The 21,346-nt window shown below is 40.2% G+C and overlaps 1 protein-coding gene across 5 annotated transcripts in view; it reads right to left on the reverse strand.

The window, feature by feature from the left end:
- The window catches only part of BCL11B (BCL11 transcription factor B), a 141,123-nt gene that overhangs the window by 111,365 nt on the left and 8,412 nt on the right, over positions 1-21,346 (reverse strand). For all 5 annotated transcript variants that reach the window (XM_073610392.1, XM_073610393.1, XM_073610391.1 and 2 more), the window contains exon 2: positions 14,462-14,830. In XM_073610392.1, coding sequence (XP_073466493.1) covers positions 14,462-14,830 — 369 coding nt within the window. The remainder of the gene's footprint in view (positions 1-14,461; positions 14,831-21,346) is intronic.

Below are 21,346 nucleotides of genomic sequence, written 5' to 3' on the forward strand. Positions count from 1 at the left end.
TGTTCTGTCTGTCAAGAATTAATGGATATTCTAGATTTTGGCCACTCTAATTTTGCACTTTGTGCTGCTGCCTCACCTTATGCTGCCCTGCTTACTAATAGTTCTTCCTGCTGTCCTATTCTGCTCTTCAACAGTTCTCTCTACTGTCTTGCTTTGTTTTCCGACAGTTTTCTATGCTGTCCTACTTTGCTCTCCAACAGTTCTCTTTGTTGTCCTACTCTGCTTTTCAACAGTTCTCTCTGTTATCCAACTCTTCAACATTTGGCTCTATTGTCCTACTATGCTCTTCAACAGTTCTCTCTACTGTCCTGCTCTGTTCTTCAACAGTTCTTTATGTTGTTTCGCTCTGCTCTCCAACAGATCTCTATATTTTCACACTCTGCTCTTCAACAGTAACGTCCTACTCTGCTTTCCAACAGTTCTCTCTACTGTCCTGCTCTGCTCTTTAACAGTTCTCTATATTGTCATACTCTGCTCTTCAACAGTTTGCTCTGTTGTCCTACTATGCTCTTCAACAGTTCTCTATACTGTCCTACTATGCTCTTCAACAGTTCTCTATACTGTCCTACTATGCTCTTCAACAGTTCTCTATACTGTCCTACTATGCTCTTCAACAGTTCTCTATACTGTCCTACTATGCTCTTCAACAGTTCTCTATACTGTCCTACTATGCTCTTCAACAGTTCTCTATACTGTCCTACTATGCTCTTCAACAGTTCTTTCTGTTGTCCTGCTCTGTTCTTCGACAGCTCTTTATGTTGTCCCGCTCTGCTCTTCAACAGATCTCTATATATTCACACTCTGCTCTTCAACAGTAACGTCCTACTCTGCTGTCCAACAGTTCTCTCTACTGTCCTGCTCTGCTCTTTAACAGTTCTCTATATTGTCATACTCTGCTCTTCAACAGTTTGCTCTGTTGTCCTGCTCTGCTCTTTAACAATTCTCCCAGTTGTCCTACTCTGCTCTTCAACCATTTTCTCTACTCTTTTTCTCTCCAGCAGTTCTCTCCACTGTCCTGTCTGCTGCCAGTTTTCTCCAATGACCTACTCTGCTCTCCAGATGTTTTCTCTCCTGTCCCTCTCTGTTCTCCACCAGTTCTCTTTACAGTCCCATTCTGCTCCCCAACCATTTTCTTAACTGTCCTACTCTGCCCTCCAGCAGTTCTCTTTGCTGTCCTCTGCTCTCCAACAGTTTTCTCTACTGTCTTGCTCTGGTGTTAATAGTTCTTCCTGCTGTCCTACTCTGCTCTTCAATAGTTCTTTCTACTGCCCTACCCTCCAACCATTTTCTCTACCATCATACTCTGCTCTAACAGTTATCTCTGCTGTCCTATTTTGCTCTCCAGCACTTCTTTTGCTCTAATCTAGAACAATTCCTTTTGCTGTTCTACTCTGCTCTCCAACAGTGCTGTCCCTGTCCTTCTGTGCACTCCAACAATAGTTCTCTCCACAGTCCTATTATCCTCTCATACTGTAGATTCCTTTGCTGTCCTATCTTACTCTTCAACATTTCTCTGTTGTCCTCTCTTGCTCTCCACACTAGTTCTCCCTCCAACAGTTTTCTCAGCTGTACTACCTCACTCTCCAACGTTACCTTCCTTTGTTGTCCTTATTTCCTCTCCCTGCAAAGGCACTCCATTAAATTCTTCTTCTACTTCCTTTTTAGCTACAAATGCTTGTGACGCTTTCATGACATATGCTGTATTTAATAGGAAAGGCTCTGGGAACAATCCCTTGTGGTGTAAAGGTATATTCCATTCACCTAAAAATAACAAATTCCCCAAATTCCCAAAAAATATTCTATTATGCTACGGCGCCTGCACATTTCGAATATCTCGGGTTCCATTTATTTAAACTGATTTAAAGCCCACTCCAAATTTGATAACTGATGCCACATGGAAGGACAGCAAGTTATTCAATCCTGCAAATAGCATTTATTAGCTGTTTTTTGCCTCTGTACTTGTACAGCCTGTTAAAGTATCACCTGTGCCCTTGGTCCATCTGTGCTCACTGCAACTGCAGGCCCATGGAAGTGTCTGAGTAGACACCATGCAAGCAATTATAGGAAGCCACATCTACATATCTCCCCTCGTTGTTGGGAAAATTCTCTATAATACTCATTGGGTGAAATGGATATCTCAAAAGCCTGCACAGACAGAACAGAATAAAGAAGGCTATAATACTTTCTAAAAAAGTTGATTTGATTCTTCTGCAGTATCAGAAAAAAGGGGAAATAACTTTACCTTAAATGAGTTAAAAAAAAAAAAAACTTAAGTGCGCAAAATAAGCTTGCAGTCTTTTATTAATCTGACAGTCTCAGCCTGCAAATACCCACTCAGTTCATTGCTGTATGATGAGGCTGTAAGCTGGTAAGACACAGAGTAATCTAGATGTAGATAAGGAGTATTACCCTATTCAAATCACGTTCAAAAATCTTTCTGTCGTTTCCATTATCACACGGAATGCGATGTATAGCAAGTATAACAAGAACGCTGGGAAAGTCCTGTGCCATCTTCAGATCTACAGTATATGCGATAACTGTCTGGATTCCCTTGTTTAGTAAACATATCATATTAAAGAGGTACTTTACAGATTCAGCAAAAATTAGCTGTGAGAAGGAGATCTAATACTTTAGGGCAGCATTCAGACTGTTGCAGTGCATTACTGTATGCAGCAACTCATGCACTTAATGCTACATTTACATGGGCTACAAACAAAACACAGCACAGTTATTAACAAGCCTGGGCCATTTTTCCCAACGCACTGCAATGCACAAATAGTTTAAATCTGTGCATTGTGGCACGCCAAAACGCACATGCTCTGTTGTGTGCTGGCTAGGTGTATTTAGGTGCCATTAAAAAACAAATGGCATTACAACTGTTGAAGATATACTAATATAAATCCTGTATAATAATAATAACTTGCTTAGTTTTACAGGTTACCGTGCATTGTACATTACTGCAATGCATAGCTTTTATAGCTCCTCAGCAAGCACAGTGATTAGCAGGCTTGCCTTGCAGCCTGGGTCACAGGTTTGATTCTCAGCAAGGAGTTTGCATGAGCACTTTGTGGTTCCTCCCAAAAAAGTACCAATACTCAGTTACCAGTGGGTTTGACAAATTCCCCAAACATATTGGCACTAGAAAATGCTGAAAGAACATTTGATTGTGAGCTCCTCTGGTACTGATGAAAATAACAAGCACAGTGGTTAGCAAGTTTGGGTCACAGGCTTGATTCCCGGGAAGGAGCTTGCAGGAGCACCTTGGGGTTCCTCTTAAAAAAGTACCAATACTGAGTTACCAGTGAATTTGGAAAAACTCCCAAACATATTTTCACAAGAAAATGTAGGAATGCGTAAAGGACATTAGATTGTGAGCCCCTCGGGTACTGATGAGAATAGCAAGCACAGTGGTTAGCAGGTTTGGGTCACAGGTTTGATTCTGAGCAAGGAGCTTGCATGAGCAGCTTGGGGTACTAATACTAAAGTACCGGTGGGTTTAACAAACTCTCAAATATATTGGCCCTAGAACATGTTGGAATGTAGAAAGAATATTAGATTGTGAGCTCCTCGGGTACTGATGAGAATGGCAAGCACAGTGGTCAGCAGGCTTGCCTTGCAGTCTCGGTCACAGGTTTGATTCTCAGCAAGGAGCTTGCATTTGCACCTTGGTGCTCCTCCCAAAAAAAGTACTTCTACTGAAGTTCCGGCGGGCTTGACAAACTCCAAAACATAATGGTCCTGGAATTTGTAGGAATGTTGAAAGGACATTAGATTGTGAGCTTCTCAGGTACTAATAAGAATGGCAAGCACAATGGTTAGCAGGCTTAGGTCACAGGTTTAATGCCAGCAAGGAGCTTACATGAGCACCTTGGGGTTCCTCCCAAAAAAGTACTAATACTGAAGTACCGGTGGGTTTGACAAATTCCCAAACATATTGGCACTAAAAAATGTAGGAATGTTGTGTGCTCCTCGGGGACTGATGAGAATGGTTTAATGTGCACTTAAAATGGCTGCATGATATATTGCTGCTATATAACTATGGGAAATCAATACATCAACCTTGTAAGATATAGTTCTCAACAGATAAGATGTTCATAAATAGCACCAATGTCACTAGTTCAGTGTTTTCCAAGCCTGTCTCTCAAGAGCCATCTTTTCTACACATACTCACTGTACTGGTCTAGGTTGGCCAAAGATGAGCAGATATCTCCTTAAGAATGCCATGTGGGGCAATATCCATCAATCCATACACCATTCATTCTAGAGGTGGGTAACAGTGGTACACAAACAGTATTTTGGATCAGTCATTATTTTCCAAAGGAGGGAGAAGGTACAAGAACTGCTGGTAGGTGTTTGAAAACCTCCCTATGCAGCAAGTGCTCGAAATTGGGAGCATCGCTTACTTTTATCGAGTCTTATACAACAAGACCACAAATGTCCTTAAAAACCAAAATTGGCAAACACTGTTCTAAAAAAAATCCTAAAGCTGACCGTACACATTACTATCTAATGCCACTATCACCATCAGACTAACCAACAACCATGCAAACCAAGGGCCTACCTGATTGGGTATAAATTTAGTGAATTTTTTAGGTAGCCCCTTGCCCTAAATTGCGACTGGTAGATCTAAAGGAGATTGTGTAAAGATTGAACAGAATATAACACATATTAGTCAACATACATCTCATTATGCCTGCAATCTTGCTTTCCAAAAAGCTGACTTGGGTCTAACAGGATGGATGCTCCCCACAGAGGGTTAAGCATGTCTAAGCAAGCCTCCACCTTTCCAATAAAAGGACACATTTCTCAATCTTGGACAGTGACTCCAAAATTCCAGATTTTCTCAATCCATCCGCTGCTTCAGACAACTCATGACGCACTCACTTTCCGGGCACCTGTACTAACCTGTAGCAGGAATGGACATCTTAGTCAGCACTACCAAGACATGCGAAGGAAAGAAGGAGCATTCACTAATAACGATGTATCATTCACGCTTCACATTTATTTGGAACTGAAAAGGGAGTATGGAGTGGGTTTTGGTTGAGTGATTAAACCCGACTTTACAGGAAGATGAAACTAGCTAACCCCAACAGTCATCAGATAGAAGGTTTCTATCATCCAGTACTGACCCTAACAAGGTGACTGCAGTACTTTCTTAGGCACCAGAGCACCTGGATTAGATGAATCTCCTCTTCACAGCACATTGGCTAGATTCAAAGAGCTTTTAACAAAAGGTTAAGGGTTTTACATTTTTACAAGTGATGGTAATTATCCAATCTTGGCTGAAAATAACTGTCATTCATTTCAAAAATGGATTCTTATCCTTGTGTGTTATCTTTGTGAATTGAGTCTATATTGAAACAAGCGGGCAAAGAATAACTTTTTTGAAAATACGGATCCTTTTCCTGTTGTGAACTGATCCTATATAGGAAAAGTGGGCAGATATACAGCAGTTGCTCTGTACAAGGAACTGCTTAGGAAATCAAGAGCTAGCAGTCAGTAATAGAAAACAAAACTGCCAATTTTTAAGGCCTTAGCTACAATAAGTGTGGTGATCAATTAGTAACAGAGAAGATATGGGGCTGCAGCTACGTAACTGATTTTCTCAGTCACGTTCCTAAAATCACTAGTGATTGTGGAGTGAAGGGCTGAGTACGGGGGGACGTGGAGTGGAGGGCTGAGTGCGGGGGAACCCTGAAGGGCTGAGTGTGGGGCGACCGTGGAGTGGAGGGCTGGGTGCGGATGGACCGTGGAGGCTGAGTGCGGGGGGACCGTGGAGTAGAGGGCTGAGTGTGGGAGGGGACTATGGAGTGGAGGGCTGAGTGCGGAGGAACCCCGAAGGGCTGAGTGCGGGGGGACTGTGGAGTTCAGGGCTGTGTGCTGGGGAACCCTGAAAGGCTGAGTGTGGGTGGACCTTGGAGTGGAGGGCTGAGTGCAGGGGGGACCGTGAAGGGCTGAATGCGGGGGGACCATGAAGAGCTAAGTGTGGGGGGACCGTGGAGTGGAGGGCTGAGTGTGGAGGGACCATGGAGTGGAGGGCTGAGTGTGGGGGGACCGTGGAGTGGAGGGCTGAGTGTGGGGGGACCGTGGAGTGGAGGGGTGAGTGTGGGGGGACCGTGGAGCGGAGGGCTGAGTGCAGGGGGGACCGTGAAGGGCTGAGTGTGGGGGGGCCGTGAAGGGCTGAATGCGGAGGGACCATGAAGAGCTAAGTGTGGGGGGACCGTGGAGTGGAGGGCTGAGTGTGATTAGGGGGACTGTGGAGTGGAGGGGTGAGTGTGGGGGGACCGTGGAGTGGAGGGGTGAATGTGGGGGGACCATGGAGTGGAGGGGTGAGTGCAGATCGGGGGAGGTTGTTTCCTACCCCCCCTCCAAAGTCTAGCATCAGCCGCCACTGAAAACTAGCATGCAGAAGTGAGTAATTGCACCAAAATGGAGCATGCTGCAGAAAAGGAACCTTTCTCTTTGTGTGGAAGCAGAAGTCTCTCTGCAGAGGTTTGGCACCCCCCCCCCTATGGAGTCAGAGCTAGAGCTCTCCAATCAGCAAGGTGCATGAGCTTCGCTGATTGTACTGAAAGACTAAAAAGTACCCTCTACCCTTATGGTTTTAGGTACACAAATAGTATTACTATATATAGGATTTATATAGCGTCAACAATATGCGCAACACTTTACAATGTAGAGGGGGACAGTACAATTATAATACAGTTCAATACAGAATTGACAGGAGGGCCCTGCTTGTGGAGCTTACAATAGTATGCAGTAGCCAGTGATTGCACACAGCTGCAGCATGCTGCATAGAAAAACTCTTGCAGAGAAGCAATGGTCTCTGTAAAGAGGTCTGACACCCCCCCTACTGAATCAGATCTTTAGTTTTGCAATCAGCAATGCTCATGCACCCTGTGGAGCTTCGGCTTTGACACAGCAAGGGGCATGTCTACAGAGAGACCACTGCTTCCACACAAGTAGCAGGAAGAGTTTTTTTTTTCTGCAGCATGCTGGGGTTGTGCGCAATTACTTTCTTCTGCATGCTGTTTGTGTGCTTGCATGCTGGCAGGAGACAGGCTTTTCTACTCAAGCTGTGGCTGCTTTCTAAAGAAATGGAACTGTAGGACTTGAGCTGAATTAAACAAAAGATTCTTTGTAATTGAGTTTCTAAAGGGTTACTACACTGTGCACAAGGTCAGCGCATTTTGGACTGTAAGCCATCACAAGTGAATCCTATGTGAATTTATTCACATACACACAGATTGCAGAACGGTTTTCCCTCACACCCAAACTGACAGATGAAGTCATTACACTATCTCTCTTTCTCGTCTCCGTCCTCCTCTACACAAGGGGGAGAAAATAACAAACAGGCCTTGTCCATAAAATTGCAACCACTGCAGTCCTAAGGATTCAATTAAGCTAAAATAATTAATGCTTCTGCCACATTAAATTACTCTTTACATCTGAGCTGTCTATGTTTTTATTCTTTAATCTTTCCATTTTATTTAAAATGAGCTAAAAAAGAAAATGTATTGTTTCAAACGTAGCAAAAAAAAAAAAAGAAACTAAAAAAAAAAAAAAAAAACAGCAAAGACTGCGATTGTTATGCCGTTAATAAAAAAAAAATAAAAAAAGGAAAGTGTTTTGCTGCAGCTGACACAGCGAGTTTGTGCTACTATTTCTGGGATTAACCTATAATTGCCTTAAAAGTTTAGTTGCAGTTCTTGCCAACAAAATCTCGACAAAGGAAAGTCTCCTGGAACGGCGTTGCAAGCGAAAGCAGGTTTGGCTCCAAAATTTTTATTTTATATATAACACGTAAAAAAAAAAAATAAATAAAAAATAAAAAAAAGCCATTATTCAGCAAATTAAACAATGAAGTGAGAATTTAGGTAAGCAGATATTAATTGATTGTGGTCACATAACATTCATTCCGACTTGGTACTATGAATTTTATTGAAAACGGTTTAATGTAACCCAACTTATTGTTCCTTTAAAAAAAAAAAAAAAAATCTGCAAATCTGCGTAAAGAACGGAAGCAAGAAGTGTACAGAATGAATCAGCCGCTGGAACCACATGACGGCGGGCATGCACAGTGCACCTCACAGCGGCCTCAGCTGCGCTTTCACAATCAAGCCCCACCCGCAGAATACCGGAAACTGAGATATATAGACGCATCGCTGCATAACCATTTCAAGCGACTGGAGTCATTTAAAAGAAGGAGGGTTTTTAAAGGGCCTATATAGATCTCTAAGTGTGGGGAGAGATACTTTTTTTTTTTGTAGTGCTGTCTTGCATCAATGTGTGTTTCTTTTGACTCTTGACGTGCATTCATGCACATTCTCAATGCGTTTTTTTTTATTTAAAAAATTGAAGTGGATAGGGTTAACGGGCATTTACCGTGGCAAACACCTGTTAACATATTAATAGGGATGCACCGATATAGCGGCCGGCGAAAATTATTGGTCGAAAATAGAGTTATCGACATTCCGTCGACAGAAAAAAAAGTGCAGATAATGGGCGCAATAAAAAACGCATGCAAATTTTGTCGCAATTTTTACAGCAATTTTGTTGCGTTTACAGTGTGTTTTTCATAGGTAGTGTGACTCTAAAGCCACATCAAAAACGCAACATGGATGCATTTATTAAGCGTTTTTGGCGCATTTTCAATACATTTCAATGGGGGGGATGTGTTTTTTTTTTTTTAAACTGGCCAAATATGCACCAAAAATGTGGTAACTGAAGCAGACCAGACCAGTGTGAAGACATAGATAGTTTTTAAAGGGATGCATTTTTCTTGTTTCTATCTTTGTTGCGCCTTTTTTTTAAAGCGCTACATAAACTGCTCATTGTGAAAGCAGCCTATCAGCCAAAAAGGTGCTGATAGTATCCGAAAATGAATTCATATTAGATTGTAAGCTCTAAGGAGCGGGGCCCTCTGATTCCTACTGTATTAAAGTGTATTGTATTTGTACTGTCTACCCTCAAGTTGTAAAGTGCTACGTAAACTGTTAGCGCTATATAAATCCTGTATAATAATAATAATAGTATTAATTTAAATCAAGATATTAATTACAAAGTTGAATATAATACAATTATATATATATATATATATATATATATATATATATATATATATATATATATATATATATATATATATATATATATACATTTTTTCATTTTTTTTTTTATAAAAACTGTCCATTTCTGTTTCAGTTTTCAGTGCATCCTGAATTTTCATTTCGGTGCACCATTACATATTAACATAACCAACATAATAAACTGCATGTAACATACATTTTGCTGTGCTGCCATTGACTTTTATGGGCCTCCCCAATGCACTAAAATGCAGAAAAAAATGGACATTTTTTTTTATCAAAAAGCATGGGGGTCGTTTACACCAGGTATAGTCAGGTGTGTTTTTTAACAGCACCGCGAACACATGAACAGTAAAATCCATGTTGTCTAATCACCTTAGTTCATACCATTGCGTTCAGTTCCAGTGCTTAAAAAAGAAAAAGTACAACAGCCTTCATTTTTTCACCTCCGGAATGCGCATAAATGCATGTATACGCAAAGTAACACGCATAAAGAAAAATATTTGCATACCAAATATAGACTTTTGCAGTGAAGGAAAGAAAAAAAGTCAATGGGCATGCAGAACCCCCTCCCCCCCCCCCACTAAACAAGTGTAAAGGAGACCCTAGATGGGAACAGACACTATTTTTAATATGGGACACAGGCTTTTAGTGCATTGCAACATGTGCGATAAAACGCATCAGTGTAAATGATTCCTCCTGTATTGAGTTGTATTGTAACTGTACTGTCTGCCCTCATGTTGTAAAGCGCTGCGCAGACTGTTGGCGCTATATAAATCCTGTATAATAATAATAATGTGCCCTGTATTTGGTGAAACCCGTGGGCTGCCATTGCTAAATCTCCTCTTAAAAATACAGCTTTCGGTGCCGGGGCTGCAACACTGACTGAGACTAAAGTCGATGACTAAAGAGGCTGAAGTCGCACAATTAGCGCAATGACCAGGCAATGAAAATTTTCAGAAAGAGAGGTTATCATCCGCAATTTACACATTTTCTTGCTACAGATTTATTTTAGTAAAAAAAAAATAAAAATAACGTTGACTGCTTTTAGAATGATTCATTTCATCGTATGAAAATGTGGAGTTGCACTTTAACAATGGCCTCTGGATGCAAGCAGGTGTTCCCCTTTATGGAAGATCTCTTTGACTTGCTGAATAAACACAACAGGCCTATTGCAACTCCCCCCCCCCCCCCCTTTCCTTCGCTACACGCAGACAGTTGGAATTCTGAGATCCCAACATTCCATACGCTTCTGTCACTAATAACTTAGCAGGAAACTATTTTAAGTCTTCCTCCTCGGGTCTCATCTACTGTATATGTGTCGGAGTCAGGCTCTGGGGATTGCTGTTCTCTTAGGATACGCAATTTCTTCGACACGGGTAAAAGGATGGCAGGTTCGCATTCGAGGAAAATGGAAAAAAAAAAAAAAAAGGAACTCTCCTTCACACGGGCTTCAGTATAAATAGATTTAGGATTAACTCTAATCCCCAGACTTCTAACATGCAAATCAATGCAACTTCAGGCTCATAAGGTAGTGAAAGTATTTCCCTGCCAGCCAGATGAAAGCTGCAAGTTCACGCGATAGCGGCGCAGATACTGAGGCTTTAATCTGCTGATTAATTACTTGTTCAAATGGTGCTTATTACATGTGATGTAGAAGAGGAGAGGTCAGCAGCCACCAGCGACAATGTGGAGACGGAGAGACACCGGCAACGCTGCTGCCCTTACCACGCACTGATCTACCTGGGTGTATTAAATAGGCAGCTATTTTACCAACAATGTTGGCACTATGGGGTTGATTTACTACAGGCAAATAGACTGTACACTTTGCAAAGTGCAATTGCTCTAGAGCAGGGGGTCTCAAACTGGCAGCCCTCCAGTTGTTGCAAAACTACAAGTCCCATGAGGCAGTGCAAGGCTGACAGTTACAAGCGTGAATCCCACAGGCAGATGCATGATGGGACTTGTAGTTTCGCAACAGCTGGAGAGCCGCCAGTTTGAGACCCTTGCTCTAATCTAGACGCATGGATCTCCAAACTACGGCCCTCCAGCTGTTGCAGAACTACAAGTCCCATGAGGCATTGTAAAACTCTGACATTCACAAACATGACTAGGTATGATGGGACTTGTAGATCCTGAACAACTGGAGGGCCATAGTTTGGAGACCCCTGCTCCAGAGCTTAGTAAATGATTGGAAGCACTGCTGACCTCTATCATCCAATTGTGTGCAAGCAAAACTGCTGTTTTTTTATTTTCCTTGCACTTGATTGGGTATTCTTTTCAAAGTGAAGCTTTCCTCGATTAAGTCCTGGAGCAACTGCACTTGCAGTCTATTTGCCTTTAGTAAATCAATCCCAATGAGTCTCACCTGCCTAGGCTGAAAACAGCCAACACATTGCTTTTTATCCAATGTAGCCAATAATGCAGCACATGATTTTGTGCTGTTGAACCAGTAAAGGACCAGTGATGTACATCTTTGCCCTTATGATAGATTTCTTTTAAAGCCCAGCTCCAGGAAGAGTAAAGGTCCTTCCCTACAGTTGGGCTACCCAACGCTCTGTCAAACAGAGCTCCCCTAAGTAGACTGTCCCTTGGCGTCCTCACGCCCAGAGCAAGGCTATGGTCTCTCCATCAGTCTCGATTACGTTGGAGGACCTTGGACCGCTGGAGCGCTGAGGAGAAGAGGCTTCAGGGACAGGTCTAGCAGCCCTGAAGAGAATATGGGAGTGGAGAATCAGGTAAGTAAATAAGCTTTACCTGGTCTTCTAGACATAAAAGACTTACTAAAGGCAAATAGACTGTGTACTTTACAAAGTGCAGTTGCACTCTGCAAGTGCTGTTGCTCCAGAGCTTAGTAAATGAGCAGAAGCTCTGCTGACTTCCATCATCCAATCATGTGCAAGCAAAAAATGCTGTTTTTTTTTTTCTTGCACGTGATTGGGTATTGTTTGCAAAGGGAAGTTTTACCTCATTTACAAAGCCCTGGAGCAACTGCACTTGCAGAGTGCAACTGCACTTTGCAAAGTGCATAGTCTACTTGCCTTTAGTAAATAAATCTCCAACAATCAGTTAACTCACACTGCAAGGGTGGAGATTTTCTGAGGAGTCAGTAGTGCAATCTGGAAGCTGTCAAGAGACTTTAAAGAATCAAAAAGTGACCCTAAATTTTTTTTTTAAATAGTTCCTGTAGTAGAAAACGGTTAACAATCACTTGTGCCACCACCCTGCACCAATCCTCTCTCTGTTGAAGGGCTACAGCTGCAAAATAATCTTCTGCATATGACCCTTGTGGATGCTTGGTCCCCCCCCCCATTCTATGCTGTGGTTGGTTTTGCTGGCCCATACATCACTACTGTGTCCTGTAGTGATGGTGGGGCTGTTAGGTGGAACCATAGCATACAATGGGGGGATGCAGGCTCTAGACAAATGGAAGTGTTGGAAACTGATTATGCTTTGCAAGAAAGAGAAGATCAGACTCACCACCTAGTTGGGTAAGTATTAAAAACCTTTTTAGCAGGAGTTGTTCTTTAGGAAGGCAACAGAGTATCTTTAATATTAGGAGATAATGTTCAAAAAGTTGGGTGCCTTTTTTAAAGGTCATTGGCAACCTGACTCCCTTGAATTTTCCTAATTGTCAAGGCCATTTTGGACAGTACGGCGTTGATTTACTAAAACTGGAGAGTGCAAAATCTGGGGCAGCTCTGCATGGTAGCCAATCAACTTTTCCCGTTGATTGGTTTCTATGCAGAGCTGCACTAGATATTACCCTCTCCAGTTTTAGTAAATTAACCCCTCTATTTGTTACTTGGATCAAGAATGTGAAACATCCAATTTTCCCACCCAATGCTGACCGATATTGAATAAGGATGAAAAAGCTTAAACAGCTGTATTATGATAGCATAATATATTGGTCACAGTGCAACTTTTCACTTGTTAGCAGTGCAATTTAACATTGCAGTGCAATTGTTCAAACAGATTATCCAAATTTGGCCTGCATGTGTAAACAAATCAATCTCAAGTTTAAGTTTAAGCTTGAGTTGGGTCTTGCCATCTAATTGTAGCACACTTAGCTAGCTTTCTACAAGCTTGAAATCATACAACGTTGGCACTGCATTAGATGTACGCTACATGCAGCAGCTCCAACAACTGGTAAATCCAATGGGTAAAGCCATCTTAACATCTAAACCTAAAAGCTGTCCAATCTGACTGCACAATCTCTATGTGCAAGGGTCTACATGGATATAAAATTATTTGGTTGTTCTGGTAGGACTTTACACATATGGGTGTTTGTATATTTCAGGGATATTGCACAGATTGTAACGTATGTGACCTCTCAATAGCTAGCCACCCAATACCTGAATGGACAAAGATCGCAAATATGTGCGTTGGATTTTGGCCTATTTGGCTGGCAACAGCCATGGCTGTACTATCACTGCACATTAATTCTGCCATTAGATGACTAATTTTTCCTTTGCCTCTGTGTCAGTATAAGAACAGAATGACTGCAGGAACTGCACAGAATAGGTCTGTAAGTAAGAAAAGGAATAGACAGTTTAACAAACAAAGGGAGTGCTTTATACTGATCCTTTGATGCAGAATCCTAGAAGGAAAAAATTTGCTCATACATGAATTTCTTATATCATTATTAAAACCGAGAATGGATTGATATTATCATATTAGCTAATATTTTAGGTCATTCAGGTGATCTTTTTGGTTAAATTTGGTTAAAGCGTTTAAAAGTTTTAAAAAACCTCCATATTTTATAGAGTTAAATACAGGTAGTTACCTAATTACCCCCCCCCAAAAAAAAGTGACCACTGCCTTTTAAAACAATGAAATACAATAGAAGACAATTCATACTCACCTGTCCGGTAGAGATCTACAGCTGCCCAAAGAACCTTTCTGTCCAACACTCCTGTGAGTGTCAGATTTCTGTTTCCCCTGCCACATCCTGTAGTTCAATCCACCAGCCTCTATGCTGCTACCGTACCCTGTGCTGGTAGATGAAACCAAGTGTACAGTGGGGGACCTGACATGTTCAGATGTTTGTTGGGTGAGTAGATTCTTCGGGTGGCCAGAATTCTTCAAGGAAGCAAAGATTTCAGGCATGGGTGACTATAGTATTCGATTGCAGGGAACACTCTAAACAGTCACTCTGGTCACTCTAAACAGATTTTGTACATGAGAACAATATCTGATGTACATGGCTCTTTAGTACAGTTACAATTAGCTAAAACTATGACTGCAAGTCCCAGTACAGGCCACTAACAACCTGATAGGTCTTTTAGCTCCTGGAAGGACCATGGGCTCCTTGCCCTGCTTCAGAACTAGACAAAAGATGGTTTTACAGACCGTTGTATTGAAAAAACACTTACCTGGAACATTCTCCTGCTTCGGGCAAATTCCTTTTGTAGGCGTGAGAAGACGGTCTTCTTCATCGGGCGTGACTTGGATACCGATTTCCACTGGCTCTGCCACTTTCCTGAGCTCGGAGCGAGATGAGTGCGGAGGACTACTTTTATCCAGGTTCTTTTCATAGCAGCCTCCGCTTGGGACTCCGCACTGCTTCTTCTTGTGCTCTATAAAAACCAAAATGTCTCCCAGCGGAAAATTCATTTGACACTGTCCGCATGTTAACAAGTCGTGATCGTTGCCTCCACCGGACAGGGTAAGCGTCCCTGTCTCCGGGATGGGTAGGCCGTCGTCCTCATCTGGGATTACCGCTTCAACATGATGCTGTTCAGCTGCAATGAAGCATACGTAAAATAAGGAGATTTATTGACAAGAAGTGCAGCATTACCCATTACCCATGCAACATTCCATAAAATTCACTTAGGGCAGCAAACATCTAAACAGTGGGCACAATGAAGACTGCAGGCTCCTGCACAAGCATAAAGGGAAAAAGATACATAAAGGATATCTAAATCCAAGAACCAAGATTGTATATATTGCAGCTTTCCATTCCTTAGATGTGTTGGCTGCATTTGTTTTCTCCTTTTTTGGGGGGCTAAGTACATTTTTGGGAAGTATCAAAAACACCTGTTGATTTTGCCATAAATGCCATGTTCCTTCTGTGAACTAATCCAACCACCAACCACCATGTCATGAAGATTAAGAGAGGAAGACATGTTTATAGCCCAGCCTTGGTAGCAACCATGACTCTCTCCATTGATGCAGTGGAGGTGAGAGCATAGGGACCCAGGGACATTTATTATTCACAGGTTTACCAGGTGAAAATAAAGGGAAGAAAGACAACTATTGCAGCCATTACAAAGTCTGAAGTCTGGTAAGCTAAGATACATATATTACTTTTTGTTTGGGGACTTGAATATGCTTTAATATATTTTACAAATGTGACTATTACTGTCCTGCCTCTTAGGTGTACAATAAAGTTAGAAACAAAAAGAAAAATTGTATTTACAAAAAAAAATGCAAACATACTGTATTACAATGGCCAAATGTAGCAACTAAGCAGAACCAAAATGTATGCCTTATAATTCATGTCTTTACTGCAAAAAAAAAAAAAAAAAAAGTGCCTATTTCGAGTTAAGAGTGCATTATTTTTGCAGTGTAAAAATTCTTGACAGGTTCAAAAATAAAATGCTGTGACCACGTTCAACCTCGAGTTTGCAGATAATTGAACCTGTCCACATACAAATCCATTTCAACAGACAACCATTTTTTTCCCCATAAAGCTCGCCTGAGGACATCTGCGTTAAAGCTATCGATGGCATAAACAAGCAGACGAAAGGGATAGATGTCTCTTAATAGCTGCTGGTTCTGTAACCCGCCTCCCCCTCAAAACACCATAGGAGATACAGCATGCCCTTGGCAATACATAACACTTGAGATTCTACCTGTGCGCTCTCACAAGGATTATTTACTTGTAATGCATCCCCCCCCACCACCACCACCACAACCACATAGAAATAAAAATAAATATATTCACTCAAAAAAGGGAAAAAAAAATATATACTATTGCTTTAGTCATGGGTATATCAAACACTGCCTCTGCAAAAAAAAAAATGCATCTCTTTCCAGACAAAAAAAAAAAAATGTTTATCAGGTGTGCGACTACTCAGGGTTGTAATTAACTGCAAGAAAAAAGTACGAACTGTAGCAAAGCAATTTTTGTCTTGACGGTCTGACAATGCGACAATTGCGAGAGGTATCTTTATTATTTGAAGCTACTCAAATATTAAAAAGTATTCATTTTTTTTATTCCTATGAAGAATTCCTTGATTATTTATTTTGCCTCTAACTGCTAATAATATTATAGGGGGATAGGCTTTAACAATATTAATGAAAAATAAATAAATCAAATAGCCCTTTAAAGAGATTCGTTTCTAAAATGGTCTACATTCTGCCATTGATGCACAAGCTCTTTCTAAAACTATAAAAAAAAGTACCAAACCTTTTTTGTTCCTAATGGTTGTGTCTTTGCTGGCCACAGCAGGATGGGCAACAGAATGGAGTTAACACATAGGTATGGGTGTTCATGAAATGGCCAATAGAAGGAAGCTATCACAAAGGATTGGCCACTCATAATGGGAAACTTTAATGATAACAAACAAGAATACTAGTCAACTGGATCACATAGTCTTAGCTTTGAGGTTCTAATCACAAAAAAAATTCTTGTATAGAAGACGTTGTAGGCCTTTAATTCACAATACACCAATGTCAAAATGTCACATTTTTATTGAGCGTTTGCTAATTATTTCCCCTTCAGGCTCTATTTTGTCTGATGTTAACTAAATTCTTCCAATTACAGTTTTATTAAAGAACAAGATGCGGGTTCAGCTTCTCTCCCTGCCTTGTATCCTTCTCGGTGAACTTCCCAAGCAGGACATGTCCACACCTCATAAATATACTTAACTCCTGCTCAACAATAACAGCCATTTTATCTGAGGCCGTTAACCATTCACAGTGCAATGGGGGGGGGGGGACTTCAGCCTAAAACGTTCCCTCCAATATAACTGTTAGTGGGTCATTGACAGTAGATGCAAAAGGCAGAGCCGACGCGACACCTTCACCTGGCTATCTGAAGAGGTTAGAACTTAAAGGCTTCGAGGCAACGGATCTCATCGTTGGGAATTGTGAAACCCATTTGATAGGCCTGTGTGGTCTTCAAAGCTTCAGAATGCATAGTCGTAGCAATGAATCTATCAACTCAACTCAACTGTTCTGTTATAATACGGCATAATAATAGGCACTAAGATATTGATATTTAAAGTTTCTATATGTTGATATGTTGATTTTTGAAATTCACCAATACATCGACCTTGCTTAAATCTGTATGAAGTTATGCTTTGTATTCTTTAATAAAAAGCATATTCTTTAATATCTTTAGGATATTCTTTAATATCTTTAATTAATTAATGAAAGAGAAAGTTCTATACATTTTTGATAAGGCACCAATGACAATGCACACAGATAGTAAACTATAGCAACTAATCAGATTCTAGTTCACTGTACTCATGTTTCTAAAAAAATGTATTCTGATTGGTTGACATGTGGATTTTTGCACTTAGCACATTACCACCTTATTAAAATATCGCCGTGCATACTTTCCCCCCACTGTTTGCTCACGGCAAGACACTGAAGCAATGCTTCTATATAGAGTCCCCTGTATATATTTCCCTTCATACAATTCCAGATAGTAAAGATGCTTCATAACTCAGTGACTCCACCCTCTAGCTTTCCAAGGCACAACTCAATATCACGCTTATAGGCCACCCGTTAAAGAGTTAAACACAGGATCAGTGATGCGGCAATAAAATGCCAATTGACTAGAACCCATTGTTTTAAATGAACTGGCTTTAAAACTTACAAAAAAAAAAAAAAAAAGAAAAATGAATGCCACTAATACAGATGTATAGGTTGACGATATACTGACAGCTGATCAAGGGCCAAGGGGTCCACTTAGTGTTTTCCATTTAGTTAAGTCATAACCTCCTTGAATATCTCCTGCTATCTTACGAGTTATCTAAATTTGATTATATTTAGGATATTACTGCAAGTCTATTTCAACACGACCGTGGCAACGAGTGCCAAGTTCTGTGCAAAACATCGTTTGACTCAATCAATTACGAAGCTACAGGGCCAGACTATCTATGCAAAGGCAGATTCTCTTCTGCAGGTAGTTGTGCAAACCATCAGCCATCTGCAGAACTTAACAGATAATTCTCTAATTTCTGTTCAGCGTTCAGGTTCTTTTTCATTCTCTGCTCATAAAACACATGCATGCCTTCTATTAATAGACTCTCCAACATGGATACGTTCAGTTAGAGATCTCTATTGTATATATATATAGAGGTACTGTTACATAAGGTTTGAGAGGCTCATGAAAAAGTTGAATGGCAGCTTAAGGAGTACTAAGAATATTTTTTTTCTGAGATTTGTCAAGCTGCTTTATAACCTGGATGTAACCAAAGTGTTGCTAAAAATGTTGCTTTAGGAAAGCCAATTTTCGTTCATCTCAGATCTACAGAATATTATCTTGGGTTAAACTGGATGGACTTGTCTTTTTTCAACCAGATGAACTATGTAAGCATGTAACTATCTCATAGACAGCAAATGAAGTTATTAGAAAATGTTAGATCTCAAAGTTTTTACATTTTGGAATACTGACTCTAAGACTTTAAAACATTCAAATAGATATTTGCGAGAAAAATAAAATGCTGCAATGGCTATATTTAAGGATATCCCCAATTCAGGAATACTGATCAATTCAATCCAGAAACAGTCAGGATTAAATAAAGCCAATCTATTTCTTTTTTGTTTTGTTTTTTTTCCCAGAGAAATATTAGATTCTTGACCACTCCAGCATCTGAAAAGGCTTGCCACAGATTACAGAGTGCAATCTATTGCATGCCACTTAGCCAATTAGGAGGATAAAGTCAAACGTAATAAATCATAAGTATTAAGTTGTGCAGATTTTTTTTTTTTTTTTAGCTTATTGCTGTGCACAATTATGCTGATTCTGTATCAACATTTGTAAATCTCCAATAAGCCAAAAAAAAATGTTCTTCACTAAAAAATCAAGATATACAAGCAATTTGAAAGTGCCAATATTACATTCAAATTAGAATGCAAAGGAAGCAAAAACAGGCGCAAGTTACGGACACATCAACATAAAAAAAAATAAAAACTTGGGAGGCAAAAACTAGAAAAATATTGGGGTTTTTTTACAGAACTGTAGTCTGATGTAAGGCTCTCATCTTGTGTTTGAATAAATTGATAAGAATTTAACATTTAGTCAAAATTAGAGAAAAGTGATGGATTCAGTTTTTTAAGTTCCGATCATCACTATCTTAAAACAAACTTGAGAAACCTTTTTAAAAATTAAAAATATCTAATAAATTTGATCTGTTTTGTTTAGTTTAGGAACCAAATCTTCCATTCATATTTTGTCCCTTAGCATCATTATTTGGAAAAATAAGTAAAATAATAAGCAATTATTTTATTTTTTTTTTGCTAAATTGCAGCTGGGTAGAAAATTGGCCTTGTCCAAAAAAGGCCAATTAGCATCCACGCTGCAATAACAAAGTGTTGATGAACTAAAACCGAGTACATAAAATATCTTAAGGTGCCAAAAAAAAAAAAAAAGCCAGAAATAACCTAAAACTTCTACATGATGATATCATTTTTCTTTTCAAACTCTAGCTATTCAAAGACACAAAAATCACACAAAAATTTGCTTTGAAAATCGGCTGTTTGGAATGCTGGCGTGCCAATAAACAGACTTTTAAAAAATACGCATATTTTAGCTGGTGCTGAGAGCTTATAATTTAGCGTGAATAGGGAAGCGTGTTAAAAGGCTGTCTCACAGTTTGTGACCAGTGCTACAACGCACAGGTTTATTGAAAATATAAATATACTTTATTGAAAAGCATTTATTGAAACGATAAATACACAGAGCAAGCCAATGCAAATCGTGAAGAGAGACTTTAGGATTCGGCTTGCATTATGCAAAGAAAGAAAAAAAAAAAAAAAAAGCACTGTTCTCTTGGTGATATTTCATCAAATGCAGTGTTTTTGGATAGGCAAACCAAATTTCAAGTTTGCACCAGTGGCGGCCATCAGCATATACAAATGCAGGTTGAGTGTGTGACTAATATGGGTGGGGGGTCCAACCACACTACTATATACCCCAAATGCAATGAAGTAAGCTACAGCTGCAATAGGAAGCAACTCCCTTCTCGTTTTAACCCTTTAGCTGCTGATGAGTGAGCGCCGCTTTTGCACAAAACGGTAGTACAAGGGGGCTTCACACCTGGATTTTTTTTTTTTTGTCATTATAATTGTTATGATACTCTTGGTTTGCGTACTTTGGCGAAGGCTACAACTCTGCAGAATTAAATGTGATGAGTTAAATTAGCACATGTAATATAATTCCTTGTCTTCCAAGATCACTCCCTCCTCCTCCTCTCCATGGGATACGCAGGAGATTCATGTTGTGTCTGTAGGGCCTCATTCCAACCTTCATTGAACTACAGAAGTCATCAAAACGCATTTCTGCTACTCTATATTTAAGGCTGGAGGCTCGTTTCACCTGAGACGAAGGCAGTGGTCTTTTTTTTTTTTGCCTGACCTAATTTATTTCACTTTCGCATTATTATGAAAGCTCACGGGGTAATTCCCCCACCTTACTTCAAGACACCCAAAAAACCCAAAAATGAATCCATGCATTGGCTTGGATCACGGAAGCTTTAGCACGCTAAAATGTAAAAGTGTTAATGCAAGAGACACGCCACCTTACTATTATCGACTTTTAAGGAGTTAAAAACGAATGGCGAGGGATTGCAAAAAAAAACATCTTGTCCTAAAACATCTTGTAGGCAACTTTGGTGAGTTCTGAGAGGGCAAGTCAATAAGATGGGCTTTTTAGATTGGGGAAAGTCAAGTTAGCAAGTTATCTAAAATACCAATTTTTCTTGTAAATGATAATAAGTAAACGTCATGGGCACAATTTTTGAAAAAACTAATGCTCGTTGACCTAAAAATATTTGCAAAGTTTAGTGACGATACAAGCCGCCATAGGTCTGTGGCATATGGGACGCAGAAAGGTGCAACTGTATAGGGTCCAGCCATCAAAGGCAAGTGCGTCTGGAAGGGATTTGCATAAATAAATGTCCTCTTTGTGCCTCAGATGCTGCAGCAGTAAACAGACTTGTATGTTGATTTCCACATTTTCACAGTAACACTACGAGGGATTCGCAGCCTCTAGCATTGAATCTTATAGACTCGGAGCTCCCCCT

This window comes from Aquarana catesbeiana, linkage group LG13 (assembly GCF_042186555.1).
Source record: "Aquarana catesbeiana isolate 2022-GZ linkage group LG13, ASM4218655v1, whole genome shotgun sequence".
NCBI classification, from domain to species: Eukaryota; Metazoa; Chordata; class Amphibia; order Anura; family Ranidae; genus Aquarana; species Aquarana catesbeiana.